The sequence below is a fragment of the Mustela nigripes genome, chromosome 18 (genome assembly GCF_022355385.1).
Source record: "Mustela nigripes isolate SB6536 chromosome 18, MUSNIG.SB6536, whole genome shotgun sequence".
Taxonomy (NCBI): domain Eukaryota; kingdom Metazoa; phylum Chordata; class Mammalia; order Carnivora; family Mustelidae; genus Mustela; species Mustela nigripes.
Genome location: NC_081574.1, coordinates 34,690,683 through 34,711,563, shown reverse-complemented (window position 1 = coordinate 34,711,563; position 20,881 = coordinate 34,690,683). Strand labels below are relative to the sequence as shown.

The window sequence follows — 20,881 nt, the reverse complement described above, 5'->3', positions numbered from 1 at the left end:
AAAAAAAAAAAAAAAAAGAATGCTTCACATTTAAAAAAAAAAAAAAAGTAATGGTGAAAAACATCCTCACTGGAGGGATGCCTGGGTGGTTCAGTCAGTTAAGCATCTGTCTTCAGCTCACATCACCAACCCAGGGTCCTGGGATTGAGCCCCATTTTGGGCTCCCTGTTCATTGGGGAGCCTGCTTCTCCCTTTCCCTTTCCCCCCAGTTCCTACTCTCTCTCTCTCTCTCTATCTTAAATAAGTAAATAAATAAATAAATAAAAACATGCTCACTGGACTGGAAAGAAGAATGGATGAACTCATTGGAACTTCAACAAAGAGACAGAAAATAGTTTTTAAAAAATCACACTTGAAGAATAGAATAACTAAAATGAAAAATACACTAGAGAGGATAAAAAAAAAAGATTAGAGAAAGCAGAAGATGAATTAATGCTTGGGAAGACAGGGTAATAGAAAGTGCCCAAGTTGAACAGCAACAAAGTAAAAACAAATTTTTTAAATGAGGATATCTATTCTTATCAGTTTAAATGAGGATATGCTAAGGGACCTCTGGTATAACATCAAGCATACTAATACTCTCATAATAGAGATCCCCAAAATAAAAGAGAGAGAAGAGAGCAGAAAACTTATTTGGAAAAATACTGGCTGCAAACTTCACTAACCTGGGGAAAGAAACAGACACCCAGGTCCAGGAAGCACAGACAGCCACAAAGAAAATAAACCACAGGAAGCACACACTACAATACATAATAATTAAAATGGCAAAGATTAAGATAAAGAGAGAATCTTAAAAGTACCAAGAGCAAAACAAATATTATGTACAAGGAAACCCCTTAATAATGCTATCAGCTGGTTTTTCAGCAGGAACCTTGCAGGCCAAAATGTAGTAGTGTAACATATTTAAAATGCTGAAAGAAGAAAACTACAAACAATAATACTCTCCCTGACAAGGCTATCATTCAGAATTCAAGGACACAAAGAGTTTCTCAGACAAACAAAAGTTAAAAGAATTTATCACCACTAAACTGACCTTTAAAAATATGTCAAAGGGACTTCAATGAAAAAGAAAAGACGGGACACCTAGGTAACTCAGTGGGTCGTGATCCTAGGGCTCTCTGCTCAGCGGGGAGCCTGCTTCCTCCTCTCTCTCTCTGCCTGCCTCTCTGCCTACTTGTGATCTCTGTCTGTCAAATAAATAAATAAAATCTTTAAAAAAAAAAAAAGAAAGAAAGAAAAAGACAAGACAATAATTAGAAGAAAATTATAAAAGAACAAAATTTCATGAGCAGAAGAAACAAAACAAATGAGCCTAGCAGTAAAAAAAGAGAGGGGGCAAACCAAGAAATAGTCCCTCAAATGCAGAGAACAAGCTGATGCTTACCAGAGGGGAGGTGGGTTTTGGGATGGATGAAATAAGTAATGGGATTAGGAAGTGTACTTGTGATAAGCACCAGGTTTTGTATGGAAGTATAAAATCACTAATTGTACACTGAAACTAATATTATACTGTATGTTAACTGGAATTTAAATAACAACTTAAAAAAAAGAATGAAGTCATGCCATTTGCAACAACAGGATGGATGGATCTAGAAGATATAATGCTGAGTGAAATAAGTCAGAGAGAAATACCATCTGATTTCACTCATACATGGAATTTAAGAAACAAAACAAATGAAAGGGAAGGAAAGACGCAAAACAAAAACTAGACTTCTAACTATGAAGAACTGATGGTTACCATAAGGAGGGGGGAGGGTACAGGTGAAACAGATGAAGGGGATTAAGAGTACACTTATTTGCTGAAAACTGAGTAATATACAGAATTATCCAATCATTATATTGTACCCCTGAAGTGAATACAACACTGTTAACTATACTGGAAATAAAATTTTTAAAAAGACCTATATCAAAAAATTAAAATATTTTAGATTCCTATATTCCTTCCTCAATCCTTTTGTTGAATGGTAAAGTAGTTCTAAAATATTCTTCCTAGGGTGCCTGGGTGGCTCAGTGGGTTAAAGCCTCTGCCTTCAGCTCAGTTCATAATCCCAGGGTCCTGGGATCAAGTCCCACAACGGGCTCTCTGCTCAGCGGGGAGCCTGCTTCCTCCTTTCTCTGCCTACTTGTGATCTCTGTCAAGTAAATAGATAAAATCTTTTAAAAAAATTTAAAAATGAAAATAAGTAAAATATTCTTCCTAGCTTTCCAGAAAAATAAAGGTAAATCTAGACCTGTGGCACTGGTAGACCTAGCCCATTTTGAATTGTACTCAAGTGTAATAAATGTTCCTCAGTCATATCTGGCCCACATCTATCTCATGTCTCCAATACCCCAAAAGCAAACCGAAAGGCTACAGGTGAGAGATGGGCAGTCATAGCTGGAAGTTCCCTCTTGTCTTCCTGCTAGGGTAGGAGCAGGCAATGAGTTTCCTGGAGGAAAGACCTCCTGCCTAAAAAGTCCTACACCCAGAACACTGGGCAAAGAATTGGGTCAAAAACAAAAGAAAATTATTTCTTGTAATTAAAGGAATGTAAAGAATAATTTTGAAAATAATTTAACACCTAGTACATTTAGGATATAACCCACAGGATGCCAGAAAAAATAGTTAACATTGAAAGAAAAGTCTGGTCTAGAAACTAATCCTGAACTGGCCCACATTCAGACCTATGAAGACATAAATTTTTCTTTATTTTGAATTCAATATACAATACCCAATTCAAATAGAAAAATAACAATATTTTAAACAATAAACTGGAAACCAAACAAACAAAAAACTCAAGAATTACTCCAAAAAATCAGGAAAGGATTCTAAGAAAAGGAAGATAATATTTAATTTTCTATGGCTGTTGGTTTCACTCATAGAAGATAAAGAAGTAAGGAGCTAATTAAGCATTTCCATTAGACCCTGATGCCTAAGAGGTCCTCCTCTGACCATCACAGCTTTACTAGCATAACAATATATTTCTTTACCCAAGAGTTAATATTACTTACATATCACAATATTATAAAATACTATTCATTAATTTAAAGTATAAAAGTTTTTATAGTATTTTTTACTAATCTTGACAATGGATATAAGAAGTGTTCAACTATTCTAATTTATTTTTCATACTAAGTAATTAATGGGCATTGCCTAAGGTAAGTCAATATAATACAAAAATATATGAATAAAATATAATTATTAAAATAAGATCATGTAATATTATATATTATGTATATATTATACATGTATAACTATAAATTACTTATGCAAATAATGTATAATGATATATAATTATCATATATTTCAATAGTATATATAGTATATTATTTGGTAACATATTTTAATAATATATAATATTATATACCATATATATGTATGCTATATATTACATACTAAATATAAATATATACTATATGTATTTTAAAAGTAGTATGTAATAATATATTTTAATAATAATGTGAATGTTGTTAAAATAATAAAAATATAAGAATATATACATGACAGAGTGTGGGCTAAATATGTTATAGATAATATGACCAACATTGCCTAAAGTTTATAAATCAAAATAGGGGGAAGAGAACATTTACTTTAAATAATAAATTTAGCTACAAGAAGAGTTTAAACAGAAATTATAAAGTCTTCAGTAGGACTTCCTGAAGAAGATAAGGAAGAATTACTATCGAATTTTGCTTTTTATACTTATAATTAAAATAACTTTGCCAGGTACATGCACAAATTTTGTAATAAAAATTATGAGTATCAGAAACAAAAATATGAGGGCGCCTGGGTGGCTCAGTGGGTTAAGCCTCTGCCTTCAGCTCAGGTCATGATCCCAGGGTCCTGGGATCAAGCCCCACATCGGGCTCTCTGCTCAGCGGCAAGTCGGCTTCCCTTCCTCTCTCTCTGCCTGCCTCTCTGCCTACTTGTGATCACTGTCTGTCAAATAAATAAATAAAAATCTTTAAAAATATATATATTTTTATATATATATATTTTTATATATATATATATATTTGCATAAGTAAAATCCCACTTTTGCAAAAACATATAGAGAGGGAGCCACAGTAACAGATAAAGACACAATGTAGAAGATACATATTAATCAAAATATTAATAGTGGTCATCACTTCCTGAGTAGAGAGATGCCATAAATTTACATAAATTTCCTTATATGTTTCTATTTAACTTTTAAATGAGGCAGAACATAAATTATTTTGTAATCAAAAAATTTTTTAGTACTTAAATTTGTTTTTTTAAAAAAAATGAACAGGATGGGAAAGTTCCTCAACCAATTACTTTACCTTTCAATGATGCATCTAATTATATCAATAATTTATTTACAAATATTTTATTATATATATTATATATATAAATATATAAATATATAAAATATATAAAATATTATATATTTTATTATATCAATAATTTATTTACAAATATTTACAAATATTATAAATTTTTTAAACAGACATAAAAAGTTTCTTTTAAATACTCATTAAATTTCTTTTAAATTCTCCAACTTTATGTTTACAAGCAAAAATCTGTTTGGATTATAAAAATTTTTTACAGATAATTTTTCATGATGTACTATTGTCTATATTAAGGAATGCACATGTATTTGTGATATTTTTATTCTACTTCCTACTTCCAAAAGAATTGCAACAGATTTATTCTACAAAATATTCTTCCTTCTACACATTTCAAATTTTTAACAAGTAGAAAGTGTAATCTCTAAATGCAAGTATAAATGTAAACTGTATAAAATTTTGTTATAATGTTGAATGATTTTTAAATGTATAAATTTTTTTAAATAGTAAGATTAAATAATTACATACCAAAGCAATTCCAGCCGAATAATGAGTAACACACATCTTTCCAGGAATTGTTGCTCCTACATAATCTGGATGATCTCTATAGCTAAATAAATAAGTATATATTTATAATTAATTTTGAAAAATATTTCAAAGATGAGAATTTCTGCTAATAATTTGTCTGGGGCCCATAAAGTCCTAGACTGAAGCAAACTGAGGAACAATCTTTCCATACTTACTATTTCAAATTAAGAAGACATTTTTAATTAAATGATATTAAGCATATTATATATACTTTTTAAGATTTTATTTATTTATTTTTCAGAGAGAGAAAGAGACAGAGCACCAGCAAGTGGAGCAGCAGGCAGAGAGAGAAGCAGACTCCTTGCTGAACAAGGGACTCAATCCCAGGACCCTGGAATCATTTTCTACTTCTGTATAAAACTATTATTATTATTATTACCAGTTTCTCATAAGAATGACTTCATTGCTCTATAACTTAACATTATTAATTCTTCTTTGAGTAAGGGCCCATATAAATTGTCATATAATAATGCACTATTCTCAGAGATTTTTCATAAAAATTATCCCATTTAATTCTCAATTTAAGCCAGTGAAATAGATATTATTATCTCCATTGAACAAATCATACATCAGATGAGAACTTAAAAGTAACTATCTCAAGGTAACACAATTAATAAGTGCTAGTGAAGGATATGAATTTAGGCAATCTGAACCCAGAGCCATACTTTCAACCACTAAGATACAGACACTCTAAACGTGTTCTGCCATCTTTAGAACCCCCATCAAAACAAACATCCCAAACTATATAAAGGAACTTGTTTCAGTTATCAATTGGAACATCCCCCAGTTTCAACTGTACTTCGCATCACATTGCACTGTCTTCCTAGTGCTCTCTTTATTCTGTCTCTCTGATATTTTTTATGCCTAACCCTTCCAGCACTTGTTTACAAGTATTCACTCTTACATGCAACTTTGGCTCCCCGTTCCCCCATGTTTTGAGTACTATTTACACTCATTCTTAATCCAAGAGAGTGCTACCAATAGATGTGAAAATGTAAGGACTGGTATTCAGCATCATACTAGAGGTTCTAGCCTGTTAAATAAGGCCAAAAATGTAAAATAAAAGGTATATGGATTGGAAAAGAAGGAATACAGTTTTCTCTGTTTATGGATGACGTGGTTGTCTATCTAGGAAATCCCACAGTATATAAAAAAGCTACTAGCACTGAGTGTGTTCAGCAGGTTTTCATGTCTCAAAGTCAATGTACAAAAGTCAATCTGATTTTCACATACTAGCAATAAAATATTTGAAACTGAAGTAAAATGAAACATTTACAATAGTGCTGATGTTATTTAAGGGTATGAACATGCAATGAGTAGTCAGTAAGACCTACAGATCCAATACAATAGAGGAGATAACAATGTTGTTTTATAATCTTGAAATCTGCTAAGAGCTTAGAAATTTATTATTTCAATCACACAAAAATGATAATTATATAACATGATAGATGTGCTTATGACCACTGCAACAGCAATCATATAATATATAAATGTATTTATTAACATGTTGCATACCTTAAATTTACAATGTTATGCAGAATTCAAATACATTTGAATAAAAAATTTAAAGATAAGTAAATTAATTTTTTCCATTCTGTGTTCAAAAAAGAAGAAAAAATAGCACTAAAAACATGATATACTAGGATATAAAGCTAACATAATGTGAGAAAAATATGTATCCTGATAGACACTGGTATATCTGTATACTGACAGAACTGTATACTACAGAACATTGATGAAAGAAATGTAAAAAGATCTAAGTAAATAGAAGAAAATACCAAGTGCATTGACTGGAAGAGTTAGTATTATTAAGCTGCCAGTTCTCTCCACACTACTGTATAGATTCTATGCAGTTCCAATCAACATTCTAGCAAGATATTTTAAAGCACTTATGTAGAAAGACAAAAACTTAGAATAACCGAAACAATTTTCAAAAAGAATACATTTGGAGAATTTATACTACTTGATTTAAATGATTTTTATAAAGCTATAGTGATCAAGGCAGTGAGTTATTCACAAAAGAGGCCAAAAATAAACTCTTACATATAAAGTCAAATCACTGTTGCTACTGAGGAGGGAGCCCAAGTGCAAAAAGAGCCCAAAAATGCAAAAGCAATTAAATGGAGAAACTATAATTTTTTCAAGAATTAATGTTGAATAATTATTCATATGCAAAAATGTCCTCCTTCATATTTTTTGGTACTACATCAAAACATGATTTATCATCCAAAACATGATTCATAAAATAAAAAATTGATAGGATAATAATGAATTCATAAAAATCTGCTTTTTAAAATATACTATTAAGAAAATGAAAAGACTATCCACAGCCAGAAAATATTCTGAAATCATATATATTATATAGGACATGTACCTAAATGCTTAAAGAACACTTAATAGGAAGAGCTGGTCCAGGATGGCAACATAGGAAGATCCTGATCTTACCTCCTCCATAGACATACCAAATCTATACCTATTTGTAGAGACACTCCTCCTGAAAAAGGACTTACGGCTAACTGAACAGCTTCTATACAATGAAAGATAGAAAGACAAGAGGGACTGGCAAGACAGGAGACACAGTAATGAAGAGAAATCCCAAATCTAAAACTGCGAATGGCAGTGAGGAGTGATAGCACTGAAAGACCAGGAGCAGATTCATCTGCCCTGGGGCACAGAAAGAAAAGAAAAACAAAACAAAACAAAAAACAAACAATAAAAAAAACCCATGGTTAAAAGAGCAACTAGTACATAAAAGAACAAGCTCTAGAAATCCACTAAATGTCAGGGGAGGACATTGTTGGACTCTGTGGGTCAGAGACGCTAGCGAGTGCAATGGTTTACACTCAGCCTACAACTTGATCTTGTAGATGAGAGCAGGGTCTGGGAGCCATAACCAACCTGCAAGCACCTGGCCCCTAGCTCACACCACCCCTAGATGCCCTGAGACACAGAAAAAAAAGCCATGGTTTAAAAGACCAACTAGTGTATAAGAGATACAGCCCCAGAACTCAGCCAAACTATGGGGGTATGGGAGTAGTAGGGAGCTGCTAGATGCTAGAACTCTCTCCAGGTCAAGGGAGCTAGCAAGTACAACAGTTTCTTTTCCTCTTTTACCTTGATAATGTGAATGGGAGCAAGGTACAGATGCCCTGGCTCGTTTACCACCTCAGTGAGCCCTGTGCCCCTGATCCTATCAATCCCAGCTGTTCCACTGGAATGCCCCTGGTCACTGCTCACTGCAGCCCTAGCCATTATGCCAAGGTGACACATGTACAAAGCCACCTCAGAACACTCCAAGCCCACACCACTGCAGCTTCCACCAGCTTGATAAGGCACCCCCAGTGCAGAACACTCAGGACCTCCAACTAACACCTGCTACCATTCCAGTCACCCCCAACAGGGTGTGCCATGCCTATAGTGCCTCAGAAACCTGCAGCCAATGCTCACCTTGGTTCCAGCAGCACCACCCCACCCGAAGGGCACTTGCTCTGAGCACCTCAGGATACTTAACTTCAGCTATCCTGCCAGGGCACGGTTTGCACGGAGAGCCCAAGAACCACACCAACACTTTCCCACTTCAGCTTTACCTGTCCTGCAGGGTGCCTGCTGCCTCAAGAGCCCCAGGAAGACCAGCCTATGCCATTTCAGCTATAGCTCACCCACCAGGGTGCCCTTCGCACAGAATAGGACTCTCTGGTCTATACCCCATCTTGGTTCCAGCAGTCCAGCCTAGGCATCCTCTAAGCAGAAAGCTCCAGAATACCATGGCTTACATCCACTTCAGCTTCAAGTATCCTGTCAGGACACCCTTTGTGTAGAAAGCCCAGGGACCACCCTAGACTGTGCTCATATCAATTGTAGCTGTCCTGCTAGGAGGCCCTCAGAATGTAGAGGCCCAGAATACCCTGGTCCGCACCTACTTCAACCTCAGCTGTCCTGCCAAAGTGCCCACGGCGCAAAGAGCCATAGAACCCATCAGACTGCAATCACTTCAGATTCACAATCATATCAGGATAGCCCCTGTGCATAGAGCCTCAGACCCGGCCCACACTCACTTCAGCCCTGGCCATCCCACCAAGCAGCCCTAGTACAGACTGCACCATGGCCCTCAGCCCACTTCATCTACAGCTCCAGTTAGCAAAAGTCAACAAGGGAAGTTGACACAAGGAATGAATATAAACAAGACCATTCCTTTAAGTTTAGGAAAGGTAGTTTTATATAAACAAACAGAAATTCAAGAAAAATGGGGATACAGGAAAATCGCTCCAAGAGAAAGAAAAAGACATCAGAAAAATAACTAATGAAAAAGAGATATGCAATATGCCTCAGAAAGAATTTATAGTGATAATCATAAAAGACGTTCACTGGGGTGGTCAGAAAAAGTGGAAAAACTCAGTGAGGCCTTCAGTAAAAAGAAAGTATTTTTTAAAAACCAATCTGACTTGAAGGAAGCAGTAACTAAAAGAAAAATAATCTAGATAGAATCAATAGTAGATTAGTAGCTGCAGAAGAATGGATCAGCAATCTGGAAGACAAGGTCATGGCAAGCATCCAAGCTAAACAGTAAAAAGAAAAAGGCATTTTTAGAAAGTGAAAATAGGTTAAGTAACTCATTGAACAACATCAAACGAACAAATATTCCCTTCATCATTAGGGCCCAAGAAGAAAAGGAGAAAGGAGCAGAAAATGTATTTGAAATAATAAGTAGGGGCAGCTTGGTGGCTCAATTAAGGGTCTGCCTTTGGCTTAGGTCATGACCCCAAGGCTCTGGGATCAAGCCCTACATTGAGCTCTCCACTCAATGCGGCATCTGCTTCTCCCTCCTAGGTCTCCCTTTCACTCTCTCTCTCAATAAAATAAATAAAATCTTTAAAAAAAATAATGGGTAAAAACTTCCCTAACTCCGAGAAGGCAATACACAGCCAGGTTCAGGAAGTGCAGAGAGTTGCAAACGAGATGAACCCAAGAAGGTCCACACCACAACACATTACAGTTAAAATGTCAGAAGTTAAAGACTGGGAATGTTAAAAGCAGTAAGAAAGAAACAACTACTTACATTCAAAGAAAACCCTACAAGACCATCAGTTGACTTTTCAGCAGAAACTGCAGATCAGAAGAGAGTGGCATGATATATTCAAAGTGCTGAAAAGAAAAAAAACCTGCAACCAAGAATACTCTACCTGGCAAGGTTATCATTTGGAATTGAAAGAGAGAGAAGGAGTTTATCATCAGAACAAAAGTAAAAGGATTTTACCACCACTAAGCCTCCTTATAATAAAAATAAAAATGTTAAAGGGACTTTTTAAGTGGAAAAAAATCCATAATCAGAAGCAAATTATGAGTTAAAGGATATAAAGTATGACAACATATATATAAAATGTGAAGAAGGGAGTAAAAAAGACAAAAAGATCATAAACTTTAAATATAGACTGTTACACACATAGGATGCTATATGTGAACATCATAGTAACCACAGACCCAAAACCTATAATAAACATAAAATAAAGAAAGCCAAACATAACACTATATAAATTCATCAATCACAAGGAAAGAGATCAAGAGAAGAAGAAAACAACAGAGAACAAAAACAACCAGAAAACAATTAAAATTGCGAAGGACTATACCTATCAATAATTTCTTTAAATTTAAATGGTCCAAATGTTCCAGTCGAGACACAGGGTAGCAAAATAGGTAAAAAGAACCATCTTTTGCTGCCTATTAGACTCTTACTTTAGGCCTAATGATACATCCAGATTCAAAGTGAAGGGATGAAGAAAGATAAACCATGCAAATGAAAGTGGAGGAGAAAAAAGCCAGGGTAGCAATTCTTATGTTGAACAAAACAGACTTTAAAACAAAGACTGCAGGGGTGAATGGGTGGCTCAGTCATTAAGTGTCTGCCTTCAGATCAGGTCCTGATCCCAGGGTCCTGGGACCAAGGCCTGCACCTGTTCCCTGCTCGGTGGGAAGCCTCCTTCTCCCTCTCCCACTCCCGCAGTTTTTGTTCTCTCTCTCTCTCTCTCTCTCTCTCTGTCAAATAAATAAATAAATCTTTAAAAAAAAAAACTGTAAAGAGACAAAGAATAACAATAGCAATAACAATACTGTTAAAAGGAATCAGTCCAACAAGAGAATATTACAAATATCTATGCACCCAACATTAGAATATCTAAGTATATAAAGAAAAGATTAACCAATATAAAGGGAGAAATTGACAATAATGTAAAAACAGTAATGGACTTTAAACTTCATTAACATCTATTAATAGGCCATCCACATATAAAACCAATAAGGAAACAGTATCTTTGAACAATACTTTAAACCTGATGGATTTAACAGGTAAATACACAGTACATTTCATACAAAAACAGCAGAATATACATTCTTTCAAGTGCACATGGAACATGCTCCAGGAAAGGTCAAGGTAGGTCATAAAATAAAGTCTCAACAAATTTAAAAAGACTGAAATTGTATCTGTCATCTTTTCTGACCACAACAATATGAAACTAGAAATCAATTACAAGGAAGAAAAAAACTATAAAAACCAAACATGTGGAGATTAAATAACGTGCTACTAAACAACCAATAGGTCAACTAAGAAATCAAAGAGGAAATTTTAAAAAATGCATAGAGACAGATGAAAACGAAAACACAATGGCACTCAGAGAAAACAATTCTAAAAGGAAAATTGATGGCAATACAGTCCCACCTCAAAAAAAAACAAGAAAAATCTCAGTCTAACCTTATAACTAAAGGAACCAGAAAAAGAACAAGCCCAAAGTTAGTAGAATGAAGGAAATAATAAAGATCAGAGCAGAAGTAAATGAAATGAAGGCCAAAAAAAAAAAAAAATCAGTGGAAAAGATCAAAGAAATGAAGAGCTAGTTCTTTGTAAAGATACACAAGATTAATAAACTTTTCACCTATCTCAAGGTGCTTTTTGTTTCCTCTTTTGATTTTTTTGACCCATAATTCTTTCAGTAGCATGATATTTAAACTCTATATATTTGTGAATTTTCCAGTTTTCTTCTTGTATTGATTTCTAGTTTCCTAAAATTATCAGAAAAGATGTCAGATACGCTTTAGATCTTCTTGAATACATTAAGACTTATTTTGTAGGAGGTGTCCAAGATGGCAGAGGAAGAGGAGACCTTGGTTTTGTCTGGACCCAGGAATTCAGCTAGATAGCTATCAAACCATTCTGAACACCTGCAAACACAACCAGAGATCTAAGAAAAGAATAGCTGGGACTCTACAGATAAAAACGCGACCACTTTCTTCAATGGAGGAGGTGCAGAGAACTGAATAGGAGGTAGTATATGGGAAGATAAAACCACAGTGGGAGGGAGCCTCCATAAGCTGGCACCAGAAAGTGATATATCAGCAGAGCACAAAATCGTAACTTTTAGAAGTCTGCTCCAGTGAGGAATGCCCCCACAAAAGGCACTCGGGTGGCTAAGTAGGGGCAGAACCCTAGGCAGACCTGTGTGGCCTGAGGATCCGCAGGGTCACAAGACGACTGAGGGTGCCTGAGTGTGGCAGAGTTGGTTTTTTTTTTTCTTTTCCAAAAGAAAAGAGAAAGGACCCAAATAAATAAAATCATGAATGAAAGTGAAGAGATCACAACCAACACCGAAGAAATACAATTATAAGAACACATTATAGCGTTATATATATAATATATGTTATATTGTATTATATTAAATTATATTAGAACATATTATAAGCAATTATATGCAAAAAAAAATTAGCCAATTTGGAAGAAATGGATGCATTCCTAGAGATGTATAAACTACCAAAACTGAAACAGGAAGAAATAGGAAACATAAGCAGACCCATAACCAGCAAGGAAATTGAAGCAGTAATCAAAAATCTCCCAACAAACAAGAGCCCAGAGCCAGATGACTTCTGGGGGAATTCTACCAATCATTTAAAAAAAAGAATTAATGCCTACTCTTTTGAAGCTGTTTCAAAAAGTAGAAATGAAAGAAAAACTTCCAAACTTTATGAGGCTAGCGTTACCTTAATCCCCAAATCAGACGAAGACCACAAACTTTATGAGGCTAGCGTTACCTTAATCCCCAAATCAGACGAAGACCACAAATATTATATGATTTCACTCATACGTAGATTTTAGAAACAAAACAAACAAGCAAAGAGAGGAGAGAAACTTAAACCAAGAAACAGACTCTTAACTATAAAGAACAAACTGATGGTTACAAGAGGGGAGGTGAGTGAGGGGATGGGTGAAAACAGGTGATGGGGTTTAAGGAGAGCACTTGTGATGATGTATGAAGTGTTGAATCACGGTACACCTGAAACTAATATTACACTGCATGTTAACTAACCAGTTTAAATGAAAACTTAAAAAAATAAAAACAAAAAGGGCCTGTCTGAGCCAATATGAGCTTATAGTTGGATGGTGTCAGCAATCAGACCACATACTTGCCCTCACCCCATTTCTGGAGAAGCAGTCATAGCAAACTGCAGGCACTCCCTTCGCATTATCTTGAGAGGCTTTCATTGGTAAGTAGGGCCTGCAGTCAAATCAGATGCCTGCCCTTTGTCTGTCTGTCTGTGGGGGTTCAGGGTGTTCTCCCTCCCTTGTCCCATGAGAAGCTTTTGCTGGTGGGCAGGGCCAGCAATCAGACCAGAGGCCTGCTCCCAGTCTGTCTGCCAGGGCTGCAGTGACCCTGAACAACAGGGCTCTCTCACTATACTCACCGCTGAGAGATTTTTTTTTTTTTGGTGGGTGGGGCCTGCAGTCAAATCAAATGTGTGCCTCCAGTCCATCTGCTGGAGCTGCAGTCAAATTACTAGTGTGTATGGCAATAGTCTCCTTCCCCAGGGGCAGGGGTCACTGGAGTGGTGCCGGTCCCTGCCATGGCTGCTTGCAGGATGTGATAAAGCAAGAGCCACTTTGGAGGGACTCTTGGAGAGTAGGAGGGTTAGAATGGGCAGATCTGCAGAATGCAGGAGCAGGGCACACAGTATTAGCAAGGTAGGTAGAGAGTGTTCATGCTGGTCCCCAGAGGTGTCAGGGTATCTAGGCTGAAGTGGGGAAAAGAAATGGCACCCACCAACTCTTTTGCTCTTTGAGAAGTCCCCTAAAGATCCCTGGCCCTCCAGTACACATTCTGAGGCTATTAAGTAAATCTCCTTCATGTGTATCTCTGGCACTTTTCGAACTGTGTCTTCTATGCTCTATTTCAGTAAGGTTGTTTGTTGTGCTGGCTCTTTAAGGGCAGGGACTCAATTTCCTATTGCCCCATTGTAAAACTCATGAAGTTAAGCTCCACTGGGTTTTAAAGCCAAAGGTTATGGAGATTCATCTTCCCATAAAGGTCCCCTACGTCTCTGGTGCCTAGTATGTGGTCCACTCCTCTTCCTTTTCCATGATTCTGATGTCCCTCCTGTTTGTGGTTGGTTTCACTGGGAATTTAGCTTGTGACTCTGTCTCTCCACCCCTACCCATTTGGATATGGCCTCCTCTCTATAAGTAACTGTGGAAAGTCTGTTTTGCCAGTCTTTGGGTCATTTTCTGTGTTAGCTGCACTGATGTGGTTTTTCTCTAGGTGTGCCTGTGGGACAAAGTAAGCTTAGATTCCTCCTATTCTGCCAACGTCCCTGAAGTCCCAACCAACAGCTAAGTTCTTACTGCCACTTTATTGTTTTCTGGCTGCTTTATAACTAACTGCCCTTACATTTCTCCTTATCTTGCTCTCTTCCTTTTTGATTTGATGATTTGCTATAATGTATGCACACATTTATTGCATGTTATCTTTTGTATTTATACTATAAGTTTTACCTTTGTGGTTACCATGAGGCTTTCATAAAACAAATTATAAGTCTACTTCAAGGTCTACTTCAAAGTGATAACAACCTAACTTTGAACACATTTTAATGGTCTACATTTTTACTTCCTCCACCCCGTTTTGTTATGATGTCATAACATACATCTTTTTGTGTATCCTCTAAAAAAACTATAGTTGTGTTTACTACTTTGTCTTTAAACCTTCTTACTAGCTTTATAAGTGATGAACGCACCCCCTTTACAACATTAGACTAATCTGGATTTTACTATTTATTTGTGAGTGAGATTTACACTTCCATATGTTTTCTTGTTATAATTGTGGTCCATCTCATTTAAGCTGAAACAATATTCCTTTAACATTTCCTGTAATATTGGTCTAGTTAGTGGTGATGATGCCCTTTAGCTTTTGCTTGTTGGAACACTGTTTATGTCTCCTTCAATTTTTCCAAGTACAGTATTCTTAATTAACATTTTTTTTCTGTCAGCACTTTAAATATATCATGTAACTTCTTCCTGGCATGGAAAGTTTCTGCTGAAAAATCTGCAAATAATGTTATGGAGTTCCCTTATATGTAACAATATGGGGGGGGGGGGGTCCTTGCTACATTTAAAATTCCCTCCCCTTTAACTTTTGACAATTTCATATTAATGTGTCTTGGTGTGAGTCTCTTTGGCTTTGTCTTACTTGGCCTCTCTGGAATTCCTGGATCTGAATGTGTATTTCCTTCCCCAGGTTAGGGAAATTTTCAGCCATTATTTCTCCACCAAAGTTTTCTACTCCTTTCTCCTATCTCTTGCTGATATGGCTGTAATGTTAATATTGGTCTGCTTGATGTTCTTCCACAAGTCCCTTATGCTATTTTTGCCTTTCCTCTCTTTTTCTATTTGCTGCTCTGATGGGGTGAGATTTGAGTTCACTGATCCTTTCTTCCACTTTATCTAGTATGCTGTTGAATTCTATGTATTTTTCCATTCGGTTATTATATCTTTAGCTCTGAAACTTCTGTTTTTTATTTCTTACATTTTCTCTTTTAATGAAATTCTCACCTTTTCCATACAATCCTGAGCTCAAAGAGCATCTTTAAGACCATTATTTTGAGCTCTTTATCAGGTAAATCACTTATATCTATTTCATTAAGATCTTTTTCTGAAGTTTTATCTTTCATTTGCAACATATTCCTGTTTTCCATTTTCCTTGACTTTGTGTTAGTTTCTATGCATTAAATAAATCAGTTATCTCTCAGTCTTAAAGGAGTGGCCTAGTAGTATAGAATATAAAGTTATCATTTAACCTTTTTCTTCTTCTGGTAATCTCTCAAACATCTTGATGTTCAAACAGGTTACTTTATTTTTAGAGGGTCCCACTACTTGATGGTGTCCCAAGACCAGTCACTGCCCCGAATGGGAGGATGTCAGTCAGCATCTAGATTCAGGCAGACTGGAAACCAGACACTAAGGCAAATATACCTCTTTTAGGGAAGCACAGAGAAACTGGCATTTGGTCTATTCCTTTGCTGAACCCTGTGGTGATAGCCAGTTAAGAACCATTTCTTTGTTTCCACCCCATCACCCTGTGAACACAAGTCCCTCTGACCATCAAAGTCGGGCTATTAAGGGATGTATACTCTGAGCAGCAGCCTCTTAAGTTTAGGGCACCAGACATGTGCACAAGCTCCTTTCTTAGAGACACCAAAGACTTCGGGATGGACAGACAAAGAGCATGAAGATGGCACCTGCTAGCCTCCCCAGCCTCTGAAGAGGATTAAAATCAGACTCTAGATGTGTGTTCAATTCAATGTGTGCTTAACTATGGCCCTCAGGCCAGAGCTATGAAGATAACTAATAGGCCTCTTTCACAGAAAGATTGGGGATGCATTTCAGTTTCCTATCTTTATACTGTGCCCTGTGCGCTGTAGCCAGTCAAGAACTATTTCTCCATTAACTACAGTCCTATAGTACCCACAAAATTAAGCCCCACTGACCATCAGGTGATCCAACAGGTATCCCTTGGGCAGCAACCACAGAAACCATTGCACCAGATGAGTACGCAAGGTCTTTCTGGAAATTCCAGCAACCTACAGTAATGCAGAAGGAAAGCACAAATATGGCACCTAATGGTAATTCATTAGGCCCATAGATGTGTGTTAAATTTCTACTTTCAGAGGAAGACTGGGCATCTCTGTCCACTCCCTGTGTTCTAGGCCCTGTGGGATAGCCTCAGAGTCTGATGAGCCCTTAAAAAAAATTTCCCAATTCCCTATAGCCTGTGGATATTATGATGCAAGCCTTATCAGCTTTCAAATCTAGATGTCTTGTGGACTTGCCTCTCAGGCACTATCTTAAAAGCTGGGTTGTTAGACGTAGGATTTAAGCTATTAGTTCCTCAGAGAGAATCTCAGAGTTACGAGTTCCCCCAAGTTCTGAGAGACCATTTATCGTGAGATTGTGTCTCAGTCTCTCCTACCTGTTTCAATATGGGTTTTTTTCTTGTTCATCTGATGTGTAGCAGTAGCGTAGTTTTTTTTTCTTTCTCAGAAAAAAACTTTTCTATATGTAGCTTAGTTTTTCTCAGAAAAAAAGTCTTTCCAGATTCAGTGTATCTATTTCTTGATTTGCATTCCTCTAATGATTAGTATTGACAAAGATTTCTTAATGTGCTTATTGGACACTTGTAGATCTTATCTGGAGAAATGTCTCTTTAAGTCCTTTGCCCATTTTTAATGAGACTGTCTTTTTGCTGTTAATATTTATTGTCCCTTATATATTCTGGATATTAAACACTTACTAGGCATTATTTGAAAATATCTTCTCCTATATGTTGCCTTTTCATTCTGTTCTTTTTTTATTCAAGCATAACCAATATATGGTCTTATATTAGTTTCAGGTGTACAGTATAATGACTCAACAATTCTATACATTTTTTGGTGCTCATCAAGATAACTGTACTCTTAAACCCTTTTATCTATTTCACCTAGCTACCCACCCACTTTCCTATGGCAGATACCAGTTTGTTCTCTGTGTTTAGAAGTCCATTTTTCCTCTTTGTTCATTTTTATTTTGTTTCTTAAATTCCACATATTTGTGAAATCATATGTAATTTAACCCTCTCTGACTTATTTAACTTAGCATTTTTCTCTCTAGGTTAATCCATGTTGTGGCAAATGGCAAGATTTCATTCTTTTTGATAGCTTAATAATATTCCATTGTGTATGTATACCACTTCCTCTTTACCCATTCATCTATCAATGGACAGTAGGGTTGCTTCCATATCTTGGCTATTGTAAATAAAGTTGCAATACACATAGGAGTGCATATATCTTTTTGAACTAGTGTTTTTGTTTTCTTTGGATATATCAAATTGTGAAATTACTAGATCAGATGGCAATTCTTTTTTTTTTTTTTAAGAAAACTTCATACTGTTTTTCACAGCAGTTCCAATTGTGTTCCCACCAACATGGCATAAGGATTCCTTTTTCTCCACATTTTTGCCAACATTTATTGAGACAGAGAGTGGGTGAATGGGGTGGAGGGGCAGAAGGAGAGAATCTTAAGCTGGCTCCATGCCTAATGCAGAACCCAATGTAGGACTCAATCTCACAACCCTGAGATCATGACCTAAGCCCAAATCATGAGTCAAGTGCTTAACTGACCAAGCCACCTAGGTGCCCTCGTCTTTTTTATTTTAGCCATTCTGAGAGGTATGGGGTGCTATCTAACGTGGTTTGGATTTACATTTCCCTGATGATTAGTAATGTTGAGTATCTTTTCATGTGTTAGCCCTCTGTACATCTTCCTTAGATAAATGTCTATTCAAGTCTACTGATCATTTTTAACCAGATTATTTGTTTTATTGCTGTTGAGTTATATAAGTTCATTATATATTTTGGATAGTAACCGTTTATCAGATATATCAGTTGCAAAAGCAAAGCCTTTTTGCTTTGCTGATGGTTTCCTTACTGGTGCAGAAGATTTTTATTTTTGTGTAGTCCTAATAGTTCAATTGTGTTTTTGTTTCCCATTCCAGAGGGCAGATCTAGAAAAATGTTTCTATGGCTGGTGTGAAAAAAAATTGCTGCCTATATTTTCTTCCAGAGGGCAGATCTAGAAAAATGTTTCTATGGCTGGTGTGAAAAAAAATTGCTGCCTATATTTTCTTCCAGGAATTTTATGGCTTCATGTCTGAAATTTAGGTCTTTGAGCTACCTTTAATTTATCTTTTTCGTATGGTATAAAAAAAAAAAATGAAAGACAATTATCATATGATCTCACAGATATGAGGAATTTAAGAAACAAGACAGAGGATCATAGGGGAAGGTAAGGAAAAAATGAAACAAGATGAAACCAAAGAGGAAGACAAACCATAAGAGACTCTTAATCTCAGGAAATGAACTGAGGGTTGCTGGAGGGGATGCAGGATGGAATGGATAAGTTGGCTGGATGATGGACACCGGGGAGGTTATGTGCTATCGTGAGTGCTGTGAATTGTGTAAGACTGATAAATCACAGACCTGTACCCCTGAAACAAGTAATACATTATATGTAAGTTTTTTTAAAAAAGATAGTCTCTTCAACAAATGGTATTGGAAAAACTAGAAAACAACACACAAAAGAATTAAACAGGACCACATTCTTACACCATACAAAAAAAAAAAATTCAAAATGGATTCAAATGTAAAGGTGAAACATGGAACCATGAAAATCCTAGAGGATAACACAAGCAGTAACCCTCTCTGACACTGGCCCTTAACAACTTCTTCCTAGATATGTCTCCAGAGGCAAAGGAAACAAAAGCAAAAATAAACCATTGGTACTTCATCAAAAGTTTCTTCATAAAAAGTTTCTGCACAGTGAAGGAAGTATTCAACAAAACAAAATAAAATCTTTGGAATGGGTTGATATATTTTCAAATGACCTATGTGCAAAAGGGTAAGTATCCAAAATATATAAAGAACTTCTACAACTCAACACAAAAAAATGAATAATCCAATTAAAAATGAGAAGACATGAATAGACTTTTTTCCAAACAAGACATACAGATGGCCAACAGACATATGAAAAGCTACTCAACATGACTCATCAGCAGGAGGTACAATCAAAACTTCAATAAGATAACTCCTCACACCTGTGAGAATGGCTAACACAAGAAACAACAGGTGTTGGCAAGAATGTAGAGAAGGGGGAACACTTTTGCACTGGTGGTAGGAATGCAAAGTGATGCAGCCACTCTCTAAAATAGTATGGGGGTTCCTCAAAAAAGGTAGAAATAGGACTACCCTAAGATCCAGCAAATATACTAGGTATTTACTCAAAGAATACAAAAATACTAATTCAAATGGATACATATCCCAATATTTATAGCAACATTATGTACAATAGCCGAATAATGGAAAAAGCCCAAGTGTCCATCAACTGATGAACAGATAAAGAGGAAGTGGTATATATATGTATATATATATATGTGTGTATATACATACTCAGCCATGAAAAAGAATGAAATCTTGCCATTTGCAATGACAAGGATGGAGCTCGAGAATATTATGCTAAGGGAAATAAATCAGGGAGAGAAAGACAAATACCATATGATTTCATTCATACACAGAATTTAGAAAACAAAACAAATGAGCATAGGGAAGAAAAGAGGGAGAGGCAAACTAAGAAACAGATTCTTAACTATAGAGAACAAACTGATGGTTATCAGAGGGGAGATGGGTAAGGGGGGTTAAATGGATGATGACAGTTGAGGAGTGCACTTATGATGAGCTAGCAGGGCTGAGGGAGGGATAGAGAATCTACTTTTAATAAATAATGAGCTAGAAAGACCAAAAAACAAGGATTTACTTCAAATAATTGAGTTTGAGGGGGTGAGAAAAAGAAAAATTTAGCCATTAGCTGATAATTGTTTTATGGATATGTAAGGTACATAAGGATTAATTATTTTACTTTCTCAACTGTTGTTATGCTTGAAATCTCCCCACAATAAAAACTAGAACAAAACAAAAAAGAAAATTAATATTTAAAATAATGCAGAAAATTCATTAGGGTAAACTGTTTCTAACCTACTTTCCCAAGCCTTTGATCCAACTTCATAACAAAATAAGAACTTTATAAGATAAATCCCATTATTTTAGGTAGTGGTTAAGATTATGGGCTCTGGGGTTCAAACCTGTGGGTTCAAACCAGAAGGACACC

At 36.0% G+C, this 20,881-nt stretch overlaps 1 protein-coding gene across 1 annotated transcript in view; it reads right to left on the bottom strand.

Annotated features, from left to right (window-relative positions):
- Positions 1-20,881, bottom strand: part of ADAM32 (ADAM metallopeptidase domain 32) — a 162,747-nt gene that overhangs the window by 87,163 nt on the left and 54,703 nt on the right. Inside the window, exon 10 of the mRNA XM_059384215.1 lies at positions 4,819-4,900. Within this exon, the coding sequence (XP_059240198.1) occupies positions 4,819-4,900 (82 nt within the window). The remainder of the gene's footprint in view (positions 1-4,818; positions 4,901-20,881) is intronic.